Source organism: Giraffa tippelskirchi, chromosome 11 (genome assembly GCF_054371585.1).
Source record: "Giraffa tippelskirchi isolate mGirTip1 chromosome 11, T2T-mGirTip1v1.2.pri, whole genome shotgun sequence".
NCBI classification, from domain to species: Eukaryota; Metazoa; Chordata; class Mammalia; order Artiodactyla; family Giraffidae; genus Giraffa; species Giraffa tippelskirchi.
In genome coordinates this window covers 39912125-39936561 of record NC_137285.1, presented here as the reverse complement: position 1 = coordinate 39936561, position 24437 = coordinate 39912125, and the positions used below count along the sequence as shown (strand labels likewise).

The following is a 24437-nucleotide window of genomic DNA, read 5'->3' as shown; positions in this document are numbered from 1 at the left end:
AATGGAATACTGTACATACATTAAGAAGAATGAGGTAGAGTCATATGAGTCAGTTTGAGATGTTCACATTATATTTTGAAAAAGGCAACTGCAGGATGTATATAAATGTAATTCTACTTCTGCTAAAAAAATCCCAGTTAAATACATATACTCACTATGTATAGAAACATACACATTAAAGTTTAGGAGGTAGTTGGGAAGAGACAGAGGAGATATACTTTATGTAATTCTTCAGTATTTAATTAAAATTAATGTAATCTCATAGTAAAACATACAAACAAAACCATTTTATATGATACAAAGAATAAATAATTTTAAAAATTTAAAAGTTTCCTCCTAACCTGAACTGCTATTACCATTAAAAAGTCCTCCTACCCAGCAAGTCACTGTTAATGTCTGGAGTTTATTTTCCGTGTAGAAAAATTTTTTATTTTCAGTATCTCAAGGTAAGTGATTTCTACTTTTGTTCATTGAACAGGACATCTCACATATCTGAGATGTGGTGTATAAATAATATTTTCCCATATATTCAGATTATACATACATTGATAAGGACAGAAAACCAGAGAACTGGTTAGTCTGCTAAGTTGGATCCTGCAGAATTTTAATAGTAAAACAAATATATACATCTAACAAAAATGTCTTGAAATAATAGTTTGATTAAAAGATTCATTTTCTTTATTGTAAAGTAAGTTCATAAAAATTCAAAACATTACAGACTATGTATTAAGAGCACACTTCCATAATCTACTTTCAAGAAATATCCACTATTAATAGTTTATAGTTTTTCCACACTGTTTTCCTCTATAGGTTTGCACTAACATATTTTGTGTACCTACTTTTCCATCAATTTCTAAATTGAAACAAGATTTTTACATGTTCTTAAAATAACTTAAAAGCATACTAAAATAACATTTTAAAACAAGATAATATTTCTTAGAAACTGGCCGGCAACAGATGACTTTATTGATTAAAGATGCTTCTCTATATAGTAACTGCCCAGACAGATAATTTGTCCCAGTACAGCCCATTACCCAATATATAGGTACCATCAGTATGCCAACGGATAATGTAAGGACATTGGGGTTCTGGGGTCAAAGCAGCCTGAAACTAAATCCATTTCACTGCTATTTCTTGGCCAAGATATTTAACTTTGCTTAAGGCTTCTTATGAAAAAAGATAGCTAGCATTATCAAACTCTGATGTGATACATATGCCAGTGCAAACAATGCTAAGCCAATAGAAATCATCACTAAATATCAATTTAAAATGCAGGGAGCATGTTTTAGCTGTGACAGTTGGAACCATTAAGAAAGCTGAGCACCGAAGAATATTTGCTTTTGAACTGTGGTGTTGGAGAAGACTCTTGAGAGTCCTTTGGACAACAAGGAGATCCAACCAGTCCATCCTAAAGGAAATCAGTCCTGAATATTCACTGGAAGGACTGATGCTGAAGCTCTTTGGCTACCTGACGCTGGGAAAGATTGAAGGCAGGAGGAGAAGGGGACAACAGAGGGTGAGATGGTTGGGTGGCATCACCGACTCATTGGACATGAGTTTGAGGCAAGCTCCAGGAGTTGGTGATGGACAGGGAAGCCTGGTGTACTGCGGTCCATGGCACTACAAAGAGTCAAGACACAACTGAGTGACTGAACTGATGTTTTATCTTACCACATGCTTTAATCTGATATTGAATGACGATTTCTGGCTCCAGTTTTCTTTTCCCATGTGTGAAACTAACCACTTTGATATAATTGAGTCTGAGATGGAAATTCTAATTCCTACATCTATACTTAATTGAACAATATAAACATATACAAAGCCTTAAAAATGTGCACACTCAGTAATTCTAATTCTAGAAACTTACTTGAAGGAATTAAGGGTCAAAAATTTAGTTACAAAGATAGTTATTGCAGCACTGCTTATACAAAGAAAATATAAACAACCTGAATACCAATAAGGGATGATTTAAGGAAATTCAGTGTTTGATTATACAAACACTGAAATTAATTGAGTGCTATATGCTAAGCTGCTTCAGCCGTGTCTGACTCTTTGCAACCCCATGGACTGTAACCCACTATAGGGCAAAACTTAAGCAATTATCTTTTTCATTAAATTGTCCTTGGTTTATACATAGGATTCTCCCATGCATACATAATTACGTATATTAAAGAATGGAATGTGAAAAAGTATGGATGCTGAAACCAACTAAATCAAACATTTTCTATTTTTTTTCCCACACAATCTTTTTAAAATGTATTTGCATCTTAGCAATGCCTTTGTCATATTATGTTGATGTTAGCAAATGGGACATACAAGGAATTTTTTTTGAAAAGCTAGTTTATGTGTAGTATTAAATATTGTGTTGTATTAGAAAAGTTTCAGGTCCTCCAATAGTTACGCTTTTTGCAAGATAGGCATTTAATGAATAAACATCTAGGAATCAAGAAGGGCTATGTTTTCACTCAATAATGTAAGCCCCACAAAGTAAATACACACTGTAAGAGCACCAGACTACAACGAAGTACTAGTTCAGTAACAATAAAAGGTATACTTCTGAAATACATGATAGTATACAACTCCAGAAAGAAGGGCCGAGTTGCTGATACAAGCTAGGAATACAATCCTTCCACTTTTAGAACATTCTACTTTAGTTTAGCCTCATTAAATCTAGATATTAGAAGTGACTCTCTTACATACAAATCAGAAAGATAACATCAGCCACACAGAAATTGCCAATGTGCTTAAGAATATTAACAGAGACTTTCAGAAGACTTAAATGAGCAGCCTAATTTCTAAAGAACTCTCTTTGAAAGTGTGGCCAGACTCTTTAAATTTAAAGGGTCATGGAACCACTAATAAGGTTTTTGAGCCTGGAAATACAGTATCTGTATTACAATTCTGGTTTCTGAGCTTTTAGGATAAGGCTTTAAAGGTAAGGGGAACATCCATCTGACCTCTCATTTTTTCTCTATAGGCTAAGTTCCTGACGCCAAAGACTGCCCCCATTAACCTTTACTCTGATGAAAGAGGAGAGTGGAATTTCCTAGTCCTTTTCTGGCAGAAGCCCATATCTGCTGTGACTTAAAACGCTGTAGAGATGAAGTCATCAATAGTTCACAATTTACGCTTCACTGTCTCATTGTGCATAAAGCCAGAGAAAGATGTAAAAAGAAGCAAGAGTTCTAACAGTACTGTGAACATTAACTGACCTATGCTCACATTTGAGATTGTAAGTATACAGGAATTTCAGCAAAAGAAATATAATGCATGTATCTAGAAAAAGGTGGTATAAACCTTCTAGAATATTCTTTAAAAGAAACCAAAGCACAAACTGCTCCAAGTAAACTATCGTCAAAACCTCCTTGATATAATTTATTCATAAAAGATTAGCAATATAATTATTTAAAGGCTTAGCTTAACACTGATCTTGGACAAGATTAGTCTTATGTTTAAAGTATTATATTTTGGACCATTCAGAAGGGTCAAATCAACATGTTTGGTTGCTTAACCATAGAAAATAAGACATCGGCAGTTAGTTACCTCATAAAATTATCAGTAACAGGAATCTACAATAAGAAGCTAGATTTTCATATCCCTGTCTTACTTAATTATATTATTTGCTAACTTCCCAGACCACAGAAACAATGAAACATGTGGATACATGTTTCCATGACATAATGCCACTCCTTCCAATTCTTTCATCAAGTGTTCATAATAGAATCACTTCACAATCATGTTTATACAGGACAGATGCCTCTGACTCTCCAACAATTCAGTCTGTAGAAATACGCTTTCGGTAGGTTCTTAACTCCACTACTTTCCTTTAATGGATGAACATTACCGACACGTGGCCAACGACTCCCATCCCTGATTCTCTCCCTATTAATGCACCACTAACCTACGCCCCTGGAAACCGGTCCGATTACCTCCAAATCTAAAGGACACTGAGGTAAAATCCCTTCTTTTAAAAAATAAACAAAAGAAGGCTTTCTGGGCCAGATGAACCTGCAACTCATATTCTGACATTTGCATTCCAAGCTTTCATTTCTTACTTTTCTGAGAGAAAGCTGTCGCGTTGACAGATGGGCAAAGGAGGAAGGGGAGAAACAATAAAGAATTTTTTTACTGAGCGAGCGCGGATGCCCGTCCTCGGCCAATAATCCCAAACAAGCCAGGCGAGGGGGGGAACTAAAGATCTTTCTCTAGCGTTCAGGACGTCGTGGTGGTCCCGCACCAATCCTTTTCCTCATAACTAAAGCAGGGCCGCCGGGGGACCGAGGCGTGGTGGTGGGCGCGCGCGGAGGGTGGTGGTGGGGGCGGGGGGGTACGTGGTACACAGATGCGCCAACTATCCGAGTTAAGTCCCTTGTCCTTGAAGGAAAAGCAGCTTTGCGGAGCGAGGAAGTCTGACACCCACCTGGGCCCGCCACCCCGCGGACTGCAATTGATGGGCTGCACCTGTCATCTCAGAGTTCGGCGCATCAAAAGAAACCAGCAGGAGGGACAAAACGTAAGGGTCGGGAGGAAACGTTTCCCAGGATTACCACCAGACCGGGCACTTACGGGGTACACCTGTCGCTGTACTCATTGGCGATGGTTTCGATGCCGCCGCTCCTCGCTACTGCGATGTAGCAGTTGAGAAAGCCGAGGTCAATGCCGACCACCGACATCCCGCCGCCTAATGGTAGGGGTGATGATGCAGAAGCCCTCGGTGCGAGGACCGCGTCCTCTTCTGGGCTGTTGCTCCTGGAACTACGACTCCTACGAGAAGCAAAGGAGAGATGACCCCAAGTCGCTGCGCATTAAATCTAGGGCAGCGCGTCGGGGAACCTTGGAGGAGGGGGAGGCCGCCCGCGCCGCAGCCTCCGCCGCCTAGGTAGGTCTCTCTCCACTGCGGTTCGGCAGCCTCCAACCGGCAGTTACTGGGGTCTGCGCCTGCGCGCTCCGGCGCCGGGGCGGCGCGCGAGCTGCCCCTTCGTGCCGGAGGCTGCTCCTGGCCCCGACTTCGGCTGCTTCCGTCAGCGCTCGGGCAACGGCTGCCCGAGGAGCTGCGGGTTCGAGAAAGATCTGGAAAATGGAGGCGGCTGAGCCAGCCGGAGTGGGAGGGAGGAGAAGGGGGAGCGGGGAGGATCAGGCAGGAGAGGAGGAGGGGAAGAGGAGCCGGTTGGCTCGCCACCGCGCGGCTGCCGGGCGCACTGCCGGACGAGGTGCGAGCCCCGGCCCGGCCGGCGGTTTGCCCACGTGTTTGGAAGAACCCCTTTGGGTTGTTTTGGCAACTGGGGACCGGCCTGCTGCAGCGGCAGGGCACTGCCCGGGCCTGCCCGGCGTCGGGCGCGCAGCCTGGCGGTTGCTGGCACAGCGCCGCCGCCTCGGTCTTTCCCTCCGAGGGGCCCGCCCGCAACTCCAGCACCCACCCGACGGCCTCGCCGCCCCGAGGGGCCCATGTGCTGCCGGCCGGCGCGCTCGCAGTCCCACCGCGCGGCCCCGCCGCCCGCCCGCCGCCCGCCCGCCGCGCCCAGCTCTGTGAGGTGGCGCCCATTGTGCGGCCGCCGGTGGCCTCGCCGCGCCTCTTCCCCAGGGGCGGCGCCGATCCCGAGGGAAAAGGGTCCTTTTTCTCCCCACGAACAACAGTATCTTGTGTGAAAACCGACTGAACAATTTCCCCCAGCCTAACAAGGGCTTGAAATACCAAAAAACAAACATGTCAAGAAACAACACATGTGCAACTCTCCCTTGGTATAACTTCCCTCATTTTATCCTAAAAGGAGCAGCCTCCTCCACTAACCCTTACTTAACTCTGAAAACCAGTTTTACAGGACAGTTACATTAAGTCTGTGTGTCCTGTGACAACAAGCAAGCCTGTGCATAGCCGCCACCCTTTGGTCCCCAGAGAAGAAGCCTCCAGTGGTTCAACTGGCTTTCTTCCTTTGATCAGAATAAGTGGTGGTGTCTGAAATTTCCAAGTTATAGTTTACACTTACAAAGTTTGGCTGCCCTGTTCCTTTTCATTCAATTCTTCCCTAGTTTCTTCTTCCTTCTTGTTCAGTTCTTCGTGGGTTTCCTGTTCCTCGTCATTAGGTTCTTCGTAGTTCTGTTCCCTGTCACTCAATTCTTCCGGGATTTCCTTTTCTTTCTTGCCCAATTCCTTGTGTGATTCCTGTTGCTTCTTCCTTGATTTTTCATGTGTTTCCTGTTTCCCGTTTGTTGGTATCGTGAAAACGACTTTTTTACGAGGTTTTTTCATAGGCTCATTGTCCTTATTTGTCCACTTCTTAAAATAACTGAGACTTTTTACCATAATCAGTGCTGCAATAGCAGCAGCAGCAAGGGTGGCTATAGCTCCTGCTGCTGTTGCTATGAGGTACATGAAATCCATTTTCAAGGGCGGTACTGAGGAAACTGTGATGCACTGTAATGTTCAGTAATGTTTTGCCCCAGTCTGTCTTCATTAAAGAAGTACATCTCTCTTCCATCTCACAAGCACACAGGAAACATGGTAACTCCCGACGACGACGCCATCCTCTGTCCTCTCTGCGGCAGGTGTCGCGGCCGCGTCTCCCAGCAGGCAGTGCGTGAGCAGGGCAGGGATTGGGTGCTGCTGCTCGCAACAGAACCCAGGTCCCAGCGCTGCTGGGCGGCCCCCGGCTTGTACCCATTCTCTGTTCCCCTTGTAGCCACCGTCCCTTTAGGCCTGCTACCATCTATTTATTCTAGAATATCCTGAAATTCTCCTAGGATCATTTAGTTCTCCATTGTTCTCTGTACAACTCGAGAGTGTGAGAATAATTTTCCTATTAAAAAACACTTAAAAGACCAGAGTAAAAAAGAAACAACTGGGGCCAGGAGCAAGAGATTACTATTATTACATGCTTTACAATTTCTGAGAGGAAATGAGAGCACCTCCTGTCTGAAAGTATGACAGGTTTGGTGGGTCACAAGGATTGGGTTGTGGTCCCAGCTTGGTCTAACTTACTAGCGGTAGGACCTCTGGCAAGTTACTTAACTACCAAGCTCAAGGTTTAAAACCTGTTAAAATGAAGAAGATACATGTAACTATGAGACTGTTGTTATTATTGTATAATGTGTGCATAGTCACAGTGCCTGGCACCAAAAATGCCAATATATATGGTATATATGCCCAGCTGCTGCTGCTGCAATGTAGGAATTTTGTGGAGTTATGTATATTGATCAGTGTATCCAGCAACCCTTCTGTATTCTTATAAATTCTAGTATTCCTAGAGATTCCTGGATTTTCTATATATAGAACCATATGGCCTGGGAAATAACTAAGGTTTTTTCATTTTTAATCTTCTTGTTTTCTCTTATGTTGCCTATGGTCACCAGTAGTAAAATGAAGAATACAAGCCGTAATAGTGAGCATCCTTGTTTGGTGCTTAACATTAAATACATCTGCGTTGACATTAAAGAACCTGAATTTATCCTCTCTTCCTTGCTAAGAGGTTTCTCCTAAGTGGATACTAAAATTTAACAGGTGCCATGCATCATCTATATTTTGAAATGATCTTTTTTTTCTCATCAGTTAATGTGGCGAATAATATGAACAGATTTTCTAATTCGTATTTCTGAATAGATTTCTAATTGCTGCATTCCTAGGATAAACCTGTTAGGCTATCAATGATGGTTCTGTTTTATATACATTTGATTTAGCTTGTGATTATTTTATTTAGAATGTTTATATCTGTAAGGTTTAATTTTCCTTTATTCTTCTTGCTAATATCAAGATTATACTAGCTTAATTAAAGAACTTGAGAATGTTTCCTCTTTTTCTTTTCTCTGGTAAAATTTTGCAAAGACAAGCCTGAAAATCATTTTGACCTGGAGTTTACAAGATTTATGACCATGGGTTAAGTTTCTTTAGGGGATATAATCTTTGTTTTCTATTTCTTGTGTCAATATTTATATTTTTACTGAAAAGTGACCATTTCATCTAGGTTTTCATGTTTGTTGGCATAAATTTGATTATTCATTAAAAAAAAATCCCTTCTACAGCTATATGTCCAACTTTCTCAGTATTATTTGAATCCCTTTTCTTGGTTCCTTATCAGCTTTACTGATAATATTGATACTAGGGAAATGTGTCTGTGGACTTGTAATTACTGCACTCCAGAATTAAGCAGACGTACCTACCTAGTTATAGTAATACACCTAGTTTTGTATACATTGGGGTCTGCCCCTGAAACATTTTAAGGAGGAAGAGACCAAAATATGTGTAGGCTCACAAGAAAACTGATTATCCCCAAATTTATCAAGTTATGTTACCTCTCCCACCAAAAAGTCTTTTACAGCCAGTGTTTGTCTAAGTTTACCAATATGTTTACCAATTTGTTTACTTCACTGCTTTTGCATCCCTCTTTCCATCTGGGTTTAGTTTTCTTTCAGTAATTGTTTCAGTAAAGGTCTCTGAATGGTGAACATTTTTGTCTAAATATCTTTTAACTTAAAAAAATTTCTTTTATTGGAGGATAATTGCTTTACAGTGTTGTGGTGTCTCTGATTTACCTTAACTTTTGAATAATAACTTGGTTGCCAGTAGAATTTTTGATTGACAGTAACTGTCCTTTATCTTTTGGCATCCATTATTATTGATGAGTCTAAATATTTTTCCTTTCCAAGTTACAAGTTTTATCTCATTATTTCATTTTATTTTGTAGTTTCATTAGGATGCATCTAATATGGATTTTATTAGACAAAATCTACTCAGAATTTTTTTATTAATCTGAGCATGAACTTTTTAGGTTCTGGGGAAGTCTCAGTCATTGTCCTTTGATTACTGCCTCTCACCCCTTCTCAGTGTCTTCTGGATCTCCTATTAGAATGTGTAGGGACTCTTTAACTTCTATGACTTTTAGCTCTTTTCATCATGTTTTTAATTTCAAACACTCTACCATTTCTAGATGTTCTTTCACACATGACTCTTAGCTTTTTGTCATGTTTTTCATTTCACTGTACCATTTCTAGATGTTCTTTCAGACTTGCTTCTTCTTCTTTTAACTACACTATTTGTATTATTTTGCTTCCTTTAAAAAACTTATTAGTCATTTTAAACATTCTAACTCTAGAGCCTTTTAAGAGTATTTTATCACATTTTTAGTTCTAGGGGTGCTAATTCTGATTGTATAATACCTACCAAACTCTTCCACACAGAGCTTGTTTCCTCATATGATTTATGTTTTCACTATAAATTCACCTTCAGTAAGGTTGTTTTTTCTGTGGGATATTTTGTGTGCCCTGGGTCACAGAAGTGTCCCAGAGAGGCTTTGTTATTTGTTTCTGTCAGAGTCCTGAGGAAGTCTCACTGGTCCTAGAACAGTTTTAATTATTCAGGTTGGAGTTCCTGTATCACAGATAGTGTTTATGTATATATTCTGAACTTTTTGTTGTGACTCAAGCCTGGGGGTTTTGATTTCTCACAGATGACTTTCCTTCTTCCTACTCATTGCTTTGAGGTGGTTGGCAACCTCCTTATGTACTATGGTCTGGTGCCTATCTTGGTTTCTCCTTTTAAACAAACCCCTTCCAACCTTTGAGCTTTATTGTAGAGTCATGTGGTTGGTAAGCACAGCATGTTCAGTTTCAGTCCCCTAGGTAACATTTCATTTTCTTTTGTCCTAACTATATACATGTTCCAGCCTTCAAAGAATACACTTTTGGTCTAGCAATTTAGTAATTAAATTCCTGTTTGCTCTCTATGGATACCATTCAGGATTTTAAAGACTTTTTGCTTCTAAGAATGTCCCCGAACAAGCTGAAAACTTTTATCTTTTCTTAGTTTATGTTTGTATGGGACACTGTTACTAATATTTTATTATTTTAACTGCTTTGGTCCATCTTAAATCTTCCTTTTTTGTAGTAAACAGAATTACTGATAGTATAGAAGGAAAGAAAAACATGTATCTTGTTATTTAACTTTTTGTGTTATGTTGACCTCTGCAAGAAATCATGTTAAGAGTTTTCAAAAGAGTTAACTTTTTTTTCTCAAGTGATAGCACCCAATATAGTACAATCCAAAGTATATAGTATATACTTTGGATTATTTTCCTTGAAATATATTTTGCCCTGTGCACCAGGAAGTTCACTCACCCTGTTTTGGTTTTACCCACACATTGCCTCATAAAATCTTTCTAAAGTTTATCCCCACTAGCTTAACATTCCTTTATCCACTAAAACTTTAAAATCTCGGGGATTTCAAATGTACTATCTTCTACAACATTTCTGACAAACAGACTCCTGTACAAAACCCTGTAAACTCCGCTTTCTGTCTTTAAGCCAGTTCCCGATTCTGATAAAAATTTGGTTACTCTCTGCTTATTAATAGAAGGCAATGGCACCCCACTCCAGTACTCTTGCCTGGAAAATCCCATGGACGGAGGAGTCTGGTAGGCTACAGTCCATGGGGTCGCGAAGAGTCGGACACGACTGAGAGACTTCACATTCACTTTTCCCTTTCATGCACTGGAGAAGGAAATGGCAACCCACTCCAGTATTCTTGCCTGGAGAATCCCAGGGACGGCGGAGCCTGGTGGGCTGCCATCTTTGGGGTTGCACAGAGTCGGACACGACTGAAGTGACTTAGCAGCAGCAGCTTATTAATAATGTTAGCATCAAGGAAAACAAGGCTCAGGCATAGCCAGTTTTAAACTTTTTTATTTTCATCAATACAAAGTACACAAACTAATTTTCAGGGGGATAGTTTTTGTTCTAAGATACATTCACATTTAGCAAGATTTTATTTATCTTAAAGATAAAAGCTAGCAGATATGCCATCTCTATATCTTTCACTTTCCAACTACAGGTTTACAGTGTCATTAAAGTCATTATCTTTTTTTTATAATCAGATATAGAATCTGTGCTTATTAAAAGCTATATGATACCATAAACATAGTAATAACCTGAGCTGCTTTAATAGAGATGTTGTAGAAGAAAGCTAACTTATGCCCATAGATATCATGATGACATCTCCTTATAAGCTTTTAAGAAATATTTGTCATATCATATGATTTCAAAAGATAGGGAGACAGTTAAAATAATATAATTTTAAAAGAAGATACTTTCATTTCTTAGATTTTAGCATTATACATTTTACCTTTTTTATCACAAAAGAAAAAGATTTTAAACTAATAAAAATAACATGTACCACTTATAGTAAGTAAAATGTCTCATTAAAGTGAGTTTGAATCTGAATCGGAAAGAACCTTCATTTATCTGCTTTTTAGTATTTAAATTCTTGAAAAAAGCCTTTGCTTTATTGCAGAATTAGCACTTTAAAGAAAATACTGACAGTAATAACACTATCAAAATGTACACAAGTGGCAGCTATGTAATTTGTATGTTTAAGAAGTTAACTATACCCATTTTTCAATTTAATCTCCTGATGAACTACCTCCAATAGCAATATTAAGGAGGTCTTTAATTTTATCATACAATACCAAGACCAAAGCACCCCCTGTACCACGAAGGACGTTGGAGAAGGCACCACGAAAAAATGCACCAATTCCTTCCTGTTGGTATATCTTCATAAAGCAGTCTAAAGTTCCTTTATATTGCCGTTCAGCCTCACCACTCTATATAAAGACAAACAGTTTGCCATTATCTTAGTATCTTTTATCATAAGACAGATTTTACATAGCACCAAGGATAGATGAAAATTAATACTGTGTTGAATAAGTATGTTGAGTTAACAGTCATATACTGAATACTGTTCCCAGTGACTGGAGAATACTCATACTTTTTCAGGTATACTTGAAAAATGGCCAAATATTAGGCTTAACAAATTTTAAAAGATGGCATCACATAACATGATTTTATCATTTCACCACACTGTAATTAAGTGAGAAATCAATAGCAAAACAAAAACAAACTAGAAATATATTGCATTTGGGTGTTAAGAAAAACATATCTTAGAAAATTTGTAAAACTTACTTATAACCATAAAACGCCTCAAATAAATTTGTAAGATGTAGCCTGAGTGGTAACTTGAACCACCAGAAGAAAAGGAAATAATGCAACAGAAAGAATAAAAAACAAAAATGTATTTGAAATACTTCGACCAATTTCTACAAACACTGTTTCAGGAAAAACAATAAAAGGCTCTTAAATTATTAGAAGTGGCAAAGGTAACATCACTGCAGATGATCCAGAGATTAAGAGAGAGCAACATGATACTATGAACAACTTTTATGAAAATTATTTTGAAAACTCAGAATAAATAAAATTCCTTAAAGGTATAATTGACCAACAGAATAGGAAAAAACACTGGAATAATACTAAATTTGTTACAGAAATTCAATCAGTTGTTGAAAATCTCATAAATTAGAAAACCACATATCCAGATGGCTTTGTATGTGACTTCTACTAAATATTCAATGAACATTTAATTCCAATCTCACAGAAACTATTCCAAAGAAGAGAAAAAAGATTTTATAATGACTGCACAGGCCTGATATCAAAGTTAGACTGCTGCTGCTACTGCTAAGTCGCTTCAGTCATGTCTGACTCTGTGCGACCCCATAGACGGCAGCCCACCAGGCTCCCCCGTCCCTGGGATTCTCCAGGCAAGCACACTGGAGTGGGTTGCCAGTTCCTTCTCCAATGCATGAAAGTGAAAAGTGAAAGTGAAGTCGCTCAGTCATGTCTGACTCTTTGCGACCCCATGGACTGCAGCCTAGCAGGCTCCTCAGTCCATGGGATTGTCCAGGCAAGAGTTCTGGAGTGGGGTGCCACTGCCTTCTCTGCAAGTTAGACTAGGATAATACAAGAAGGAAAAAAATGTCAAGCTTATGTCAGAGAAACAACAGATACAAAAATCCTGAACAAATTCAGCAAATCAAACTTAGCAAAGGGTACAAAATATAATACACCATGACCAAGCTGGATTGATCCCAGGCATATAAGTTTGGTTTAGCTGTGGAAAATAGATTAATGTAATACATATATTAATACATGAAAAGAGAAAATAATATGATCATCTCAATATAGAAAAAAAGTGACCACCATTCATGATAAAAAATTACTGTAATCCAAAACATAATAAAGGATAACTGAAAAATTCACAGCTAATTATTAAACTTTGTAACACTGAAGGCACTTCCTGTAAGACAAGAAACAAAACAAGGTTGCCAGTTATTACTTCTTTAATGTAACACTGAATCAGAGGTCTCAACCTGTACAGAAAGACAAGAAAAGGAATAAAAGGCATAACAATTGATAAGAAAGGGGAAAAATTTTGGTATTATTTGCAGATTATATCACTGTGTAAAAAAAAAAAAACTTCAAAGAGTATACATACTGATAAGTGTTTGTAATAAGGCTTAACAAAGTTGTGGGATATAAAATCAAAACGCAAAATTTAAAGAAGACTGTCACGAATTATGTCCTCACAAAATTCATATATTAAAGACCTAACCCCAGAACCTCAGACTGTACTATATTTGGATAGAGTCTTTACAAAGATAATTAAGGTTAAATGAACTCATTAGAGTGGGCCCTTACCCAAAATGATCATCTTTATAAGAAGAGAAACAAAAAGGGCCATGAGAAGACACAGAGAGAAGGCCATCTACAAGCCAAGGAGAGAGGCCCTCAGAAGACACCAACCCTGCTGGACTGTTAGAAAATAAATCTCTGTTGTTTAAGCCACCCAGTCTTTGGTACTTTGTTATGGCAGTGGTACTATGTTTTATACATATAACAATGTACATGTATATATAAAAATCCACACCCACAATTTTTTTATGAATTATTTTGACAGTAAGTTATAGTTGCCCCTTAAACATTTCAGTGTGAATTTTCTAAGAATAAGTATATTGCCCTACATGCCCTAAGTAGTTATCAAAATCAGAAAATTTAACATTGATACCGAACCATCTACCTAATTCAGTCTATTTACAAATTAATTTCCTATTTTCAAAAGTTTTTCAATTAAACCAGAGCTATTATGACTTCCCTGGTGGCTCAGATGTTAAAGCATCTGCCTCCAATGTGGGAGACCTGGGTTCGATCCCTGGGTCGGGAAGATCCCCTGGAGAAGGAAATGGCAACCCACTCCAGTATTCTTGCCTGGAGAATCCCATGGATGGAGGAGCCTGGTAGGCTACAGTCCATGGGGTCGCAAAGAGTAGGACATGACTGAGTGACTTCACTTTCACTTTCATACATAGATCAAGAGGAAAACAGATATAAAAGGAACCATTTTAAGGATAGTCCATATGAAGCAACAGGTTAAATAGGTTAGATATGCTTTACCCTTTCAAGGAGATCCAACTAGTCCATCTTTAAGGAAATCAGTCCTTAATATTCATTGGAAGGACTGATGCTGAAGCTGAAACTCCAACACTTTGGCCACCTGATGTGAAAAACTGACTCACTGGAAAAGACCCTGATGCTGGGAAAGATTGAAGGTGGGAGGAGAATGCGACAACAGAGGATGAGATGGTTGGATGGCATCAACAACTCCATGGACATGAGTTTGAGTAAATTCCGGGAGTTGGTGATGGACAGGGGGGCCTGGAGTGCTGCAGTCCATGGGGTCGCAAAGAGTTAGACACCACTGAGTGACTAAACTGAATGACGGTCCCTTTCATGTGGCCCAATGGGTTCTTTCAAGACCATTCTGTAGAGGATAATGAGGACAATGATAGTAACTACACCTCACAGTATTACTTTGAGAATAAATGAGTTAAAGTGTAAAATACTGAGGACAGTTCTGCCACATAATAAACATAGCTTTGCTGGCCTCATTATTTTTACTTGCCCTCGTGAAACCTATCATATATAGGTTATACTAAAATACTTTTCAAGCCATACCTTTAGGTATGTTTTTTCCCCTCTGCTGAGAATGTTCTCTCACTATCTTGAGAAAAAGCCTATTTTCTGAGATTTAGCTCTTTAAGAGGCCATATCTGATCACTTTTAAGCACTTGAGTACCCCTCCTCTACTGCATTCCTGGAACTTATGCACGTTTCTATTTAAACCATTAATAGTATGCTTTCAATAGTATGCTATGAGTTTGGGTGCAGGTTTTGCCTTATTTTATTTGTGTCACTGAAAGTGTCAGTCACTCAGTCGTGCCCGACTCTTTGCGACCCCATGGACTGCAGCCCACCAGGGATTTTCCAGGCAAGGATACTGGATTGGTTTGCCATTTTCTTCTCCAGGGGATGTTCCTGACACAGGGATCAAACCTGGGTCTCCTGCACTGCAGGCAGATTCTTTACTGACTGAGCTACCAGGGAAGCCCATTTATGTCACTAGGGCTTGGTGAATAGTCACTCAATTATTTGCTAAATGAATGAATATAACAAGTATCAGCAATGGAGATCAATAGTACCAAAATTTTGGTCTGGGGATTCACATTTAGAATATGTATCATTATAAATATGTTTTCCTCCTTGGAGTTAAATTTACTTTTACTAAAATATACTACAACAAATGATTACGTATGTCAGTGGCCTGTGACTGGGCTTATTCTACTTAATCTAATATTCAGTTAAGACAGACACATTTTCATCTAATCCCTGCCATGCCCCTCCACTCTCCAAACAGTAATATATACTACAGGAGAGAAACACATTGCTGTTCTGATAGTAGACAAGGAAGAAACTTTGCTGGATGATGACTGACTGCTTATGATAGGAAACAAAACAAAACATATCATGTATTTATTTTAGTAATAAAACAAAGGGCCTATGTCTTTTAGTCAAAATGTCTCTAAATTACACCTGAATATCAGAGATATTGGAAAACTCAATTAAGCTTACAAATAATATAAAATACCTGCATCATCATACGCCTTCTAACTGTGTCAAAGGGATAAGAGAGTATTCCAGAGCACGTAGTCACAACTTGAGCAATGAAAAAGGAGACAAGAAAAGGTGTCTCCTTTGGTTTTGGTAATAAGCCCTAGAAAAGAAAAATTATCAAGTAACCATCTAAATTTCCAAAATACCTTAAATTATTAAGTCAAAGGAAAATTCATATATGTATATATATGAAAGAGGGCTCAATTATATTTAAAATACAATAAAAAAACAGTTGGATTTAGTATGGAAAGATTAAAATAATAGCAGGAGATCAATAAGAAAGGAGAACCCCACACATGGCTATATTTTTAAAGTTTGTTTGAAAAAGAATAGTACATCTGCAATTATAGGAGATTTTTTATTAATAGCACTGAAAACGAGAGGAGATGGCAGCCAGTGACCAAGAAAATTCTTCCACTGTTCTTCCTCATAGAGTTGGAAAGGATGAAAGAATGCCTGTTACTATTGACAGATGACAGTTGATAAGCTTTAAAGCTCTAAGCTAGTGAAGAAACATTTCTAAATTTTACAACTGCTACAGCTGATAATAGAGAAAAGCAGAGGGAGGGTAAACAAATTTTTCTGTGATTAAATAAACGTATATAATATCCTGTAATTTCCATTTATCTAAAAAATACACTATAAACTAAAAGCACTATGTCCAGACCGCAATAAAAATGACATTCAACTACATTTGTACTGAACAGGGAGAGCAGAGATAATATATACCACCATCATAAAATTTCCCTCAAGTTTTAATCTTAATAGTAAATAACACTGATATTAATTTCATTGCTTCTTTTTAGAAGCATTATGATATAGTGATTAAGAACATGGGATCTGTGCTTGCCACATAAATTACTTGGTCATTTCTAGGTTATTTATTTTTAAAATGGGATATATTAAAAGCTCTCACAGTGTTTGGATGTAATGTCCTTAACAAGGTTCTTGAAACTAAGTAATAGATCAAAAAATGGCAGCCATCATTACTCTCTCTCTGTTTCCTACCTTACAGAAGCACTACTAACATCTGAAATGAAAAGGCAAATTGCAGAACCTGGAGAACAATACAAAATTTAATAGTACCCAACAGATCACTGAGCTATAGTAGCGTATTTATCATTTAACTATTATGCCTTGCCTGTTTTCCAACGATGATAGTAAACTGATAATATGCATGTAAAAAAGTGATAACAACATGAATGTAAAATTAGAAAATAACTGTTAGAAGATGCCTGCCTATATACCAAATATTCAATTATGATATAAACCTAATTAGCATGTTTTCTATTTGAGTCCTCCAGTGCAAGCAGCACAAACACTTTATGTCTGTGCTTTATATCCAAATTCAGGTTCATAATAGAGTTATAATTTAATTAGGTTATGGCAAAGTCATGATTAAACAGAATGCTATAATGTCTCTTATGTCATCATTTATTTTGATTTCTATAATTAAAAGTAAACATACTTGCTGAACATATTACTAATTAGAACCAAAAGAAACAATTTATTTAACATATACTGAAGTACCAAATTACCTTAACTGTGTCATAAGCTCCAAAATAAGAAGCTCTGTACACAATGATGCCTTGAACTGAAACACCAAACCCTTGGTATAAACCAACAATTCCATCTGATTTTGCTATTTTCATAATACAGTCACCTAAACCCTTGAACTGTCGCTCTTCAGGACCTAAAATACAACCATTTAAAATTTATTAGCAACATTATAGTCAGATAAACACTTCAATCAGAGTAAATTAATTAAACATTTTACAGATTTAAATTACCTGGTACTAACATTTAGAAATCTTTCTAACAAGGCACAAATCGAAACCTTCCCATTCATTTAAAGATAATTAAATTGTCAAGTAATATCAAGATATTTTAACTGCAAATATTAATCTTATATAAGCAATCTAATTCAAGCAATCTGATTGGCTTAAAGCATTTCAATAAAATTACCATTCAATAAAGTTACTAGTTAGCATTCAGAAAATACTTAGGCATTAAAAACCTCTACAACTTGCTTCAGTTGAAGAGCAAAAAGACAGATAAAAAGGAAAAGCTAATAACTAGTAACTTTAAGGATTATTAACATTTTAGATGGTATCATATTTTTCTAGTGTTTGATGCTTTTGTTTTTATTTTCCCTTGACCTAGAAATCTTTGATAATATTTTACAATTATACATAGAATACAATGTTTCCAAATAAAGTTCTTCCAATTTTGAGAGAAAACAAAACTACAGAATTGAAATTAAACCAGGATGCATGTTATTTTCACTTTCTTAACAAGAAAATCTGGACTGCCAGTTAAACATGATAGATCAAACTCCTCATCTTTGTCCAAACTGTCATCCCTTCCGAGGCCTTTTCTCTGATCATTTATCTAAAACTGACGTCATTCTCTTCTCCTAAATTTTTTTTCCTGGCATTTATTGCTAAGTGACAGTAGATTTTACTCATTTTTTCCTTTTTTTTTATTACTATGATCTCCATTAGACTGTAAGGTACATGAATCGTGAGCTCCATGTTTAATATGGTGTATCTCAAGCAGGACCTACTTTACTGGAGGCACCCAATAATACTTGTTGAATGAATCTCTGCTTCCTTGAGAAATTCTATTAAAATAATAATAAGGGAAAAACAGGTTTAAAGCAAAAAAGAGTACAAGAATAAAGTTTACAAATTTTGGCAAGATGGAAAGGAGGTGGAGAAGTGGTAACTCACTAAGAGTGAGCAGAGAAAGTTGAAACCTAATTTCTTGCAGAGGGAGATACTGTTGAAAAGAGAACCACATGTCTCCAATAATCACAGAAATTTAAAATTAAAGGAATTAAGTACTACTGTGATAAGGCTCCAATTTATGCTGGAGTCACATGGGGCCAACTGAGTTACCTTCACAATTACTGAAAAAGACTCACACAAAGATACATCATTGTGAATGTCAAATCATCAGGGATATAAGGTAATCAAAAAGAAAAAAACACCAAATGGTGGATGATAAATGTGCTGTGGGAGAGCCTGGAGGCCCTGGAATGGGAGGGCATGGTGGCTTCTGTGGAGGCTTCGGCAGCAGCACTGGTGTCCAGGGCTGAGGTTGCAGAGCTTTCAGAGGCAAAGCCAAGGACATCACCAAGCTGGGCCGCCTGGTCAAGGACATGAAAATCAAGTCCCTGAAGGAGATCTATCTCTTCTTTTTGCCCATCAGGCAATCTGAGATCACTGATTTTTCCTGGGGCATCCCTCAAGGGCAAGGTTTGAAAGATTATGCCTATGCAAAAGCAGACCCGTGCTGGCCAGTGGCCCAGGGTCAAGACATTTTGTCACCACTGGGGATTACAAGAGACATGTCAACTTGGGTGTCAAGTGCTTAAGGAGTAGCCACTGCCATTTGAGGGGCCACCATTCTGGCCCAGCTCTCCACCGTCCCTGTGCTGTGAGGCTCCTGGGGGGACAAGAACAGCGAGCCCCACACTGTCTCTTACAAGGTGACAGGCTGCTGCTGTGGCTCGGTGCTGGTGCGCCTCATCCCTGTCCGCAGGAGCACTGGCCCTGTCCTAGCTTCTGTGCCCAATAAGTTCCTGATGATACCTGGAACTAACGACTGCTGCACCTCTGCCAGGGGCTGCCCCGTAACCTTGGGCAAATTTGCCAGGGCCACTTCTGATGCCATTTCCAAGACCTACAAGTTATCTTACTCCTGATCTCTGGAAAGAGATGTTGTTCACCAAGTCTCTGTATCAGGACTTCTCTGACCATCTCGTAAAGACTCATACTAGAGTTTCCATGCAGAGGACCCAGCCTCCACATAGCCACCATATAGTTTTATATGAGAAAAATATAATGAATGAAGCCAGAAAAACAAGAAAAAAAGCCATATACAGAAGGATCAGCAGTGAGAAAATGATTTCTTAAGAGCAGTATTAGAAATTAGACTCCAGAGTAATGCTTTCAAAATTGCGAAAGAAAATGATTTTAAATCCAGAATTTTACATATGGCCAAATATCAAAAGAGTGAAACAGACATTTTCAGATAGCCAAGATTTCACTTTATCTCCTATCCACCCTCCTCAGAAAGCTATCAAAGAATACATCTACCAAAACAAGGGTATGAAGAAACACAGAAAGATGTGATAAATAAGTAAGGACAGAGGAAAAGGGAATCTAGGGTGAGAGTTATATGTAACCTACATGTGGGGCCACAGTAACATGTAACCTACAAAGGGGCCACAGTCAAGACAGGTAAATAAGTGCATGAAGGGATCTAGGGGATGGCTCTCTAAATAACAAAAATCGAAACAAACCAGAAGTTAAAGTGCTCTTTGTGGCTTACTTTTTTGTTACTATAGTGTTGGCATTCCTTTCCCTAGCTTAAAAGAAAAGAAAAAAAGTAGTAATCTTTAGAATCTATGACTTTACCATTTGGTTGAGAATAAAATTTTTAGGTTGAATCCGACACTAGTGTTAAAAACATAACTATGATAAATAATACAGTGTTCAAAAACACAAAGAAGGAAGAGTTAGTATTTCTAATAATCCGGTACCTTTTCCAATATCAGCACCTAATCGGGTTCGGGCAAAATCTAGTGGGTAAACTACACACAAGGATGTTGCCCCAGCAGCTCCACCAGAAGCCAGGTTTGCCAAAAACCACCTCCAGAACTGAAACATATTAATTAAAAAGTAGTTATTAAACTATAGAATCTGATTTTTAAAAATCCTTTATTTTTATAAGGTTAAAAAACCAGATTTACAAGATGCTTTTATAAAATAAACACCCAGAATAAATAAGCATATATTATCATCCAAAATACTTCCCTTCATGTCCATGCAGGCTTTGTTTCTTACCAGGCAGTCCAGGAGATACAGGCTGGATGCTGACATATTGAAATTCCAAGATATTTTAATATCCTCCAGCAAAAGCAGCCCAGATTAGCACAAGAAGCCACATAAGATACTCCACTCTTTAGACTGTATAAAGCTTTTTATTAATAATATATCTTTTAATTACTAAAATGTTAGGTATCTGTGGAGGCCTCAGTTGTTCCCTTTCTTGGTGGCAGGGGAGAGGGACAGTAATATATCATAATGCCACAATTTCACTTTGTAGTTTTAGTAAAAATAAATTTAAACAGCTCAAAAATATAGACTATGTTCAAATGCCAAATGTAAATTGGCAGAAATCAATTATAATGTGGCTGAGTGGCATGGAAGACCTTACTGATCTACTAGTTCACACAGGCTGTTGAGGTTCTTTTTGATAAACATTTGAAATGTGCTCTGCTTAGGTCCAGTAAACTGCTTTTCAACATGTAGCACTCAAGGAAAAGAAAGGAATATTTGAACTGGAGTTCTTACAGAAAACCTAGGGTACAAGGCCACTGTAACCATCCTGCTGCTGCTGCTAAGTCGCTTTAGTCGTGTCCGACTCTGTGCGACCCCATAGACGGCAGCCCACCAGGCTCCCCCGCCCCTGGGATTCTCCAGGCAAGAACACTGGAGTGGGTTGCCATTTCCTTCTCCAATGCATGAAAGTGAAAAGTGAAAGTGAAGTTGCTCAGTCGTGTCTGACTCTTAGCGACCCCATGGACTGTAGCCTACCAGGCTCCTCCGTCCATGGGATTTTCCAGGCAAGAGTACTGGAGTGGGGTGCCATTGCCTTCTCCGACTGTAACCATCCTAGTCAAGCTCAGTTTCTTGCTTCTCTGATGCCTAATTTTTTTTTTAATTTAGTTTTAATTGGAGGATAATTGCTGTGCTGGTCTCTGCTGCACAACAAAATGCATCAGCTACAAGTACACACACATCCCCTCCCTCTTGTGGCTCTTATTTCCAACAATAATTTTAAGTCTCCCATGCTTTGGAACTCTCAATTTTCTCCTGGTCTGGAATGCCCTTTCTATCTTTTAAATTTTCTTCCTATCTTTGATAAACAAAAAGTTATTGATTTATGCTCTAATTCAAATTCTATTTCTTTCATGAATTCTCTATCTCCAGCTCACTCAAAACTATATGTAATCATACCCTCTTCCTATAAATACTTCCTCTCTCAGAAAATTAAGGGTAAATCATGTGATCAATATGTAAAATGTATCAGCATGTTCCAGATTCTCATTTTTTAAAAACAGTATTTACAGTCACTACTTTTAATTTATAATTATTTGTGTACCTGTCTTGTTTTACTTTCTACAGACTATAAATTTCTGCAGGCCAGAATTATTTTTATTTTTACTTACTGAGATATATTTACCCACTGTTCAGTTCACCCATATATTCAAATCAATGAATTGTTAGCATATCAGAGTTCTGCAACCATTATCAGTTTCAGAACATTTTCATCACTCCAAAAGAAACCCATCAGCAGTCACTCCATATCTTTCCCATCTTGCTGAACCCAACATAACCATTAACCAACTTTCTGTCTCTATAGATTTGCCTATTCTAGACATTCCCTATACATGAAACAAGCAGTCTTTTGTGACTGGCTTCTTTCATATAACATGTTTGTAACGTTTATCCACGTTGTAGCATGTGTAGCATGTGTTAGCACTTCATTCCTTTTTATTGACAAATAGTATTTTACTGACTTATCACATTTATCCATATCAGTTGCATGGACATTTAGGTTGTCTACATTTTTCGAGGCCTGAATTCTTAATTCGTTTGTTTCACAAAGCAAGTCATAGGGCCTTGTCCAGAGTAAGAGTAATGCATTCAATAAATATTTGTTTAATGAAGGGTACTTGGACTCCCACAGTGCCTTTTAACGTGAAATTCATAAGTTCTACTGTACAGATAGCTATGCTTCATAATCACATAGAGATAATGCGACCAGAAGGTAGCTAATACATAGTTCGAAAGATGATATGTAACCTGGTAGAAAAAGAGGAGCTAGGCCACAGTTTAAATCTTAGAAATGTGAATCTAGAAATTCTAGGCCAGTTAGTAGTAAGGACAGAAATGGAAAAAACATTAAATAATGTTTTTAGATTTCAGCCTACTTTGAGACCATTGAAAGCTACAGATACTCTTCCAATAAAAATCTCACATATAAAAAAAAAAATCTCACATATATAAACACAGTTTTTTTTTTAATTATAAAAGTTTAAGTTATTCCTCAAGTATGCATAGATCTCAGGTAAAGAACCCCCCCCACTTGAAAGGTTAGTAGGAATCACTATGATATTAACATTGAACTTAAAATAAATAAAATATAGGGAAGTAAAAAAGATGGGCAATAATGAGAAAATGCAGAGCAAATATATACGCACAAAAAACCAGATCATTACAGACAGAGATAGACTAAATGACCTGGGAGACAAAGATAAAGAGTATAGTTTGATCCCTACAGCTGCCTGTGGTTCAAATTCCACTGCAGTAAATATGTCTTTCTCTTGAAGTAATTTTTCTGCTTCTTACAAGCAAATAGGCCAAATCAAATAGGCTATGTAGCACCAAGATTTATAAAGTGCATCTTAAGTTCAATTTAACCTTCTATTTCCTTCCTAGATAAGAGAAAGAAAACAGATCCATAACTTTCTGGGTGGATGATTGTATAATTTACATAATTTACTATTCAAACAGGGACCCCTCTGATAGTGAAGGTGGGGCCTATGAGAAAGCAATGCAGGCAGGCACAAAATGTATAAATAGTATGGCCAAACTACTAGGGGAAGGAAGGCAAGGAAGGTTAGGGAGGATGGAAGGAGGGAAGAAGGAGACAAAAAGACTCTATGCTGAATGATAATTCTGCACGTGTTTCTGTAACAGGTAAAGTCTGTCCCTCCACCATTAAGCTTGAAAATAAAACAGACCCAGAAGTTGTTTTTTAAGTTTGTAATTTCAGATATTACTATACTGTAAAAGGGGCTTCCCAGGTGGTGCAATGGTAAAGAATCTGCCTGCCAATGTAGGAGATGAAAGAGATGTGGGTTCAATCCCTGGGTAGGGAAGATGCCCTGAAGTAGGAAATGGCAACCCACTCCAGTATTCTTGCCTGAAAAATCCCATGGACAGAGGAGCCTGGCGGGTTACAGGCCACGGGATAGCAAAGAGTTGGACACGACTGAGCACCACCACCAAACTATAAACGGAGAGGGAGTGAAAGGAATAAGGAAAGGAGAATAAGAGAGTTTAGGGGGTTTGGAGGAAAATAATCCTATCCATTTTTAACTGCTGACAAATAGATGATAAGCTGCCTCCAAGCACAAATACTGGGACCAAAGTTCTTTCTAACAGTTTGTGTGGGCATGGGAGAGAGCAGGAAGCTCTAGTCTTCAATGAGGATTGTGCTGGTAGCTGCTTAGGAGCAGCAGAGACACATTTTATGCCCAGGTTCAGCTAACACTCATCTAGTTTAGTCACCTCAGCTGAAAGAGGAGTAAGAGTATCATAGAAAGAACTGAATTTGAGAATTAGAAAGACACGAACAAATGACTAGGGCAAGTGCTTTAAGCTCTGTCTTGTTTTCCTTATCTGTACATTTGGGGTAAAAATAACTACCTCAAAGGGCAAGGTAAAAATTCAGTGAAAGAGTATATAGTAGGCACACACCTCCCTACCATGGTTATTTTTTAAAACATTTTACTCTGATATAATAGCAGATTCACA

General features: G+C 38.1%; 2 protein-coding genes, 1 long non-coding RNA gene and 1 pseudogene across 11 annotated transcripts in view; 2 read left to right on the top strand and 2 right to left on the bottom strand.

The window, feature by feature from the left end:
- Positions 1–6541, bottom strand: part of HSPA4L (heat shock protein family A (Hsp70) member 4 like) — a 56255-nt gene extending 49714 nt beyond the window's left edge. For 6 of the 8 annotated variants that reach the window (XR_014068147.1, XR_014068146.1, XR_014068145.1 and 3 more), the window contains exons 1-2: positions 5985–6541; positions 4567–4764 (exon numbers count right to left, since the gene is read on the bottom strand). Coding sequence is in view for 5 of the 8 variants with exons in the window: in XM_081538157.1 (XP_081394283.1) it covers positions 4567–4764; positions 5985–6379 (593 nt within the window). In the remaining 3 variants the exon portion in view is untranslated. Of the gene's footprint in view, positions 1–4566; positions 4765–5417; positions 5482–5984 lie in introns of those variants that run through there. The other 2 variants (XM_081538160.1, XM_081538159.1) reach the window with 1 other exon arrangement.
- On the top strand, positions 4358–22890 carry LOC145525379 (uncharacterized). Its single transcript, XR_014068159.1, has 2 exons — positions 4358–7495; positions 21473–22890. It is a non-coding gene; the product is annotated as an uncharacterized LOC145525379 (long non-coding RNA).
- The window catches only part of SLC25A31 (solute carrier family 25 member 31), a 30517-nt gene continuing 16732 nt past the window's right edge, over positions 10653–24437 (bottom strand). Inside the window, exons 3-7 of one of the 2 annotated variants that reach the window (XM_081538183.1) lie at positions 20372–20489; positions 17361–17515; positions 15797–15922; positions 13612–13626; positions 10653–11576 (exon numbers count right to left, since the gene is read on the bottom strand). In XM_081538183.1, coding sequence (XP_081394309.1) covers positions 11385–11576; positions 13612–13626; positions 15797–15922; positions 17361–17515; positions 20372–20489 — 606 coding nt within the window. In that variant the 3' untranslated portion in view covers positions 10653–11384. Of the gene's footprint in view, positions 11586–13611; positions 13627–15796; positions 15923–17360; positions 17516–20371; positions 20490–24437 lie in introns of both variants that reach the window. The other variant, XM_081538182.1, reaches the window with a different exon arrangement.
- Positions 18854–19742, top strand: LOC145526356 (small ribosomal subunit protein uS5 pseudogene; annotated as a pseudogene).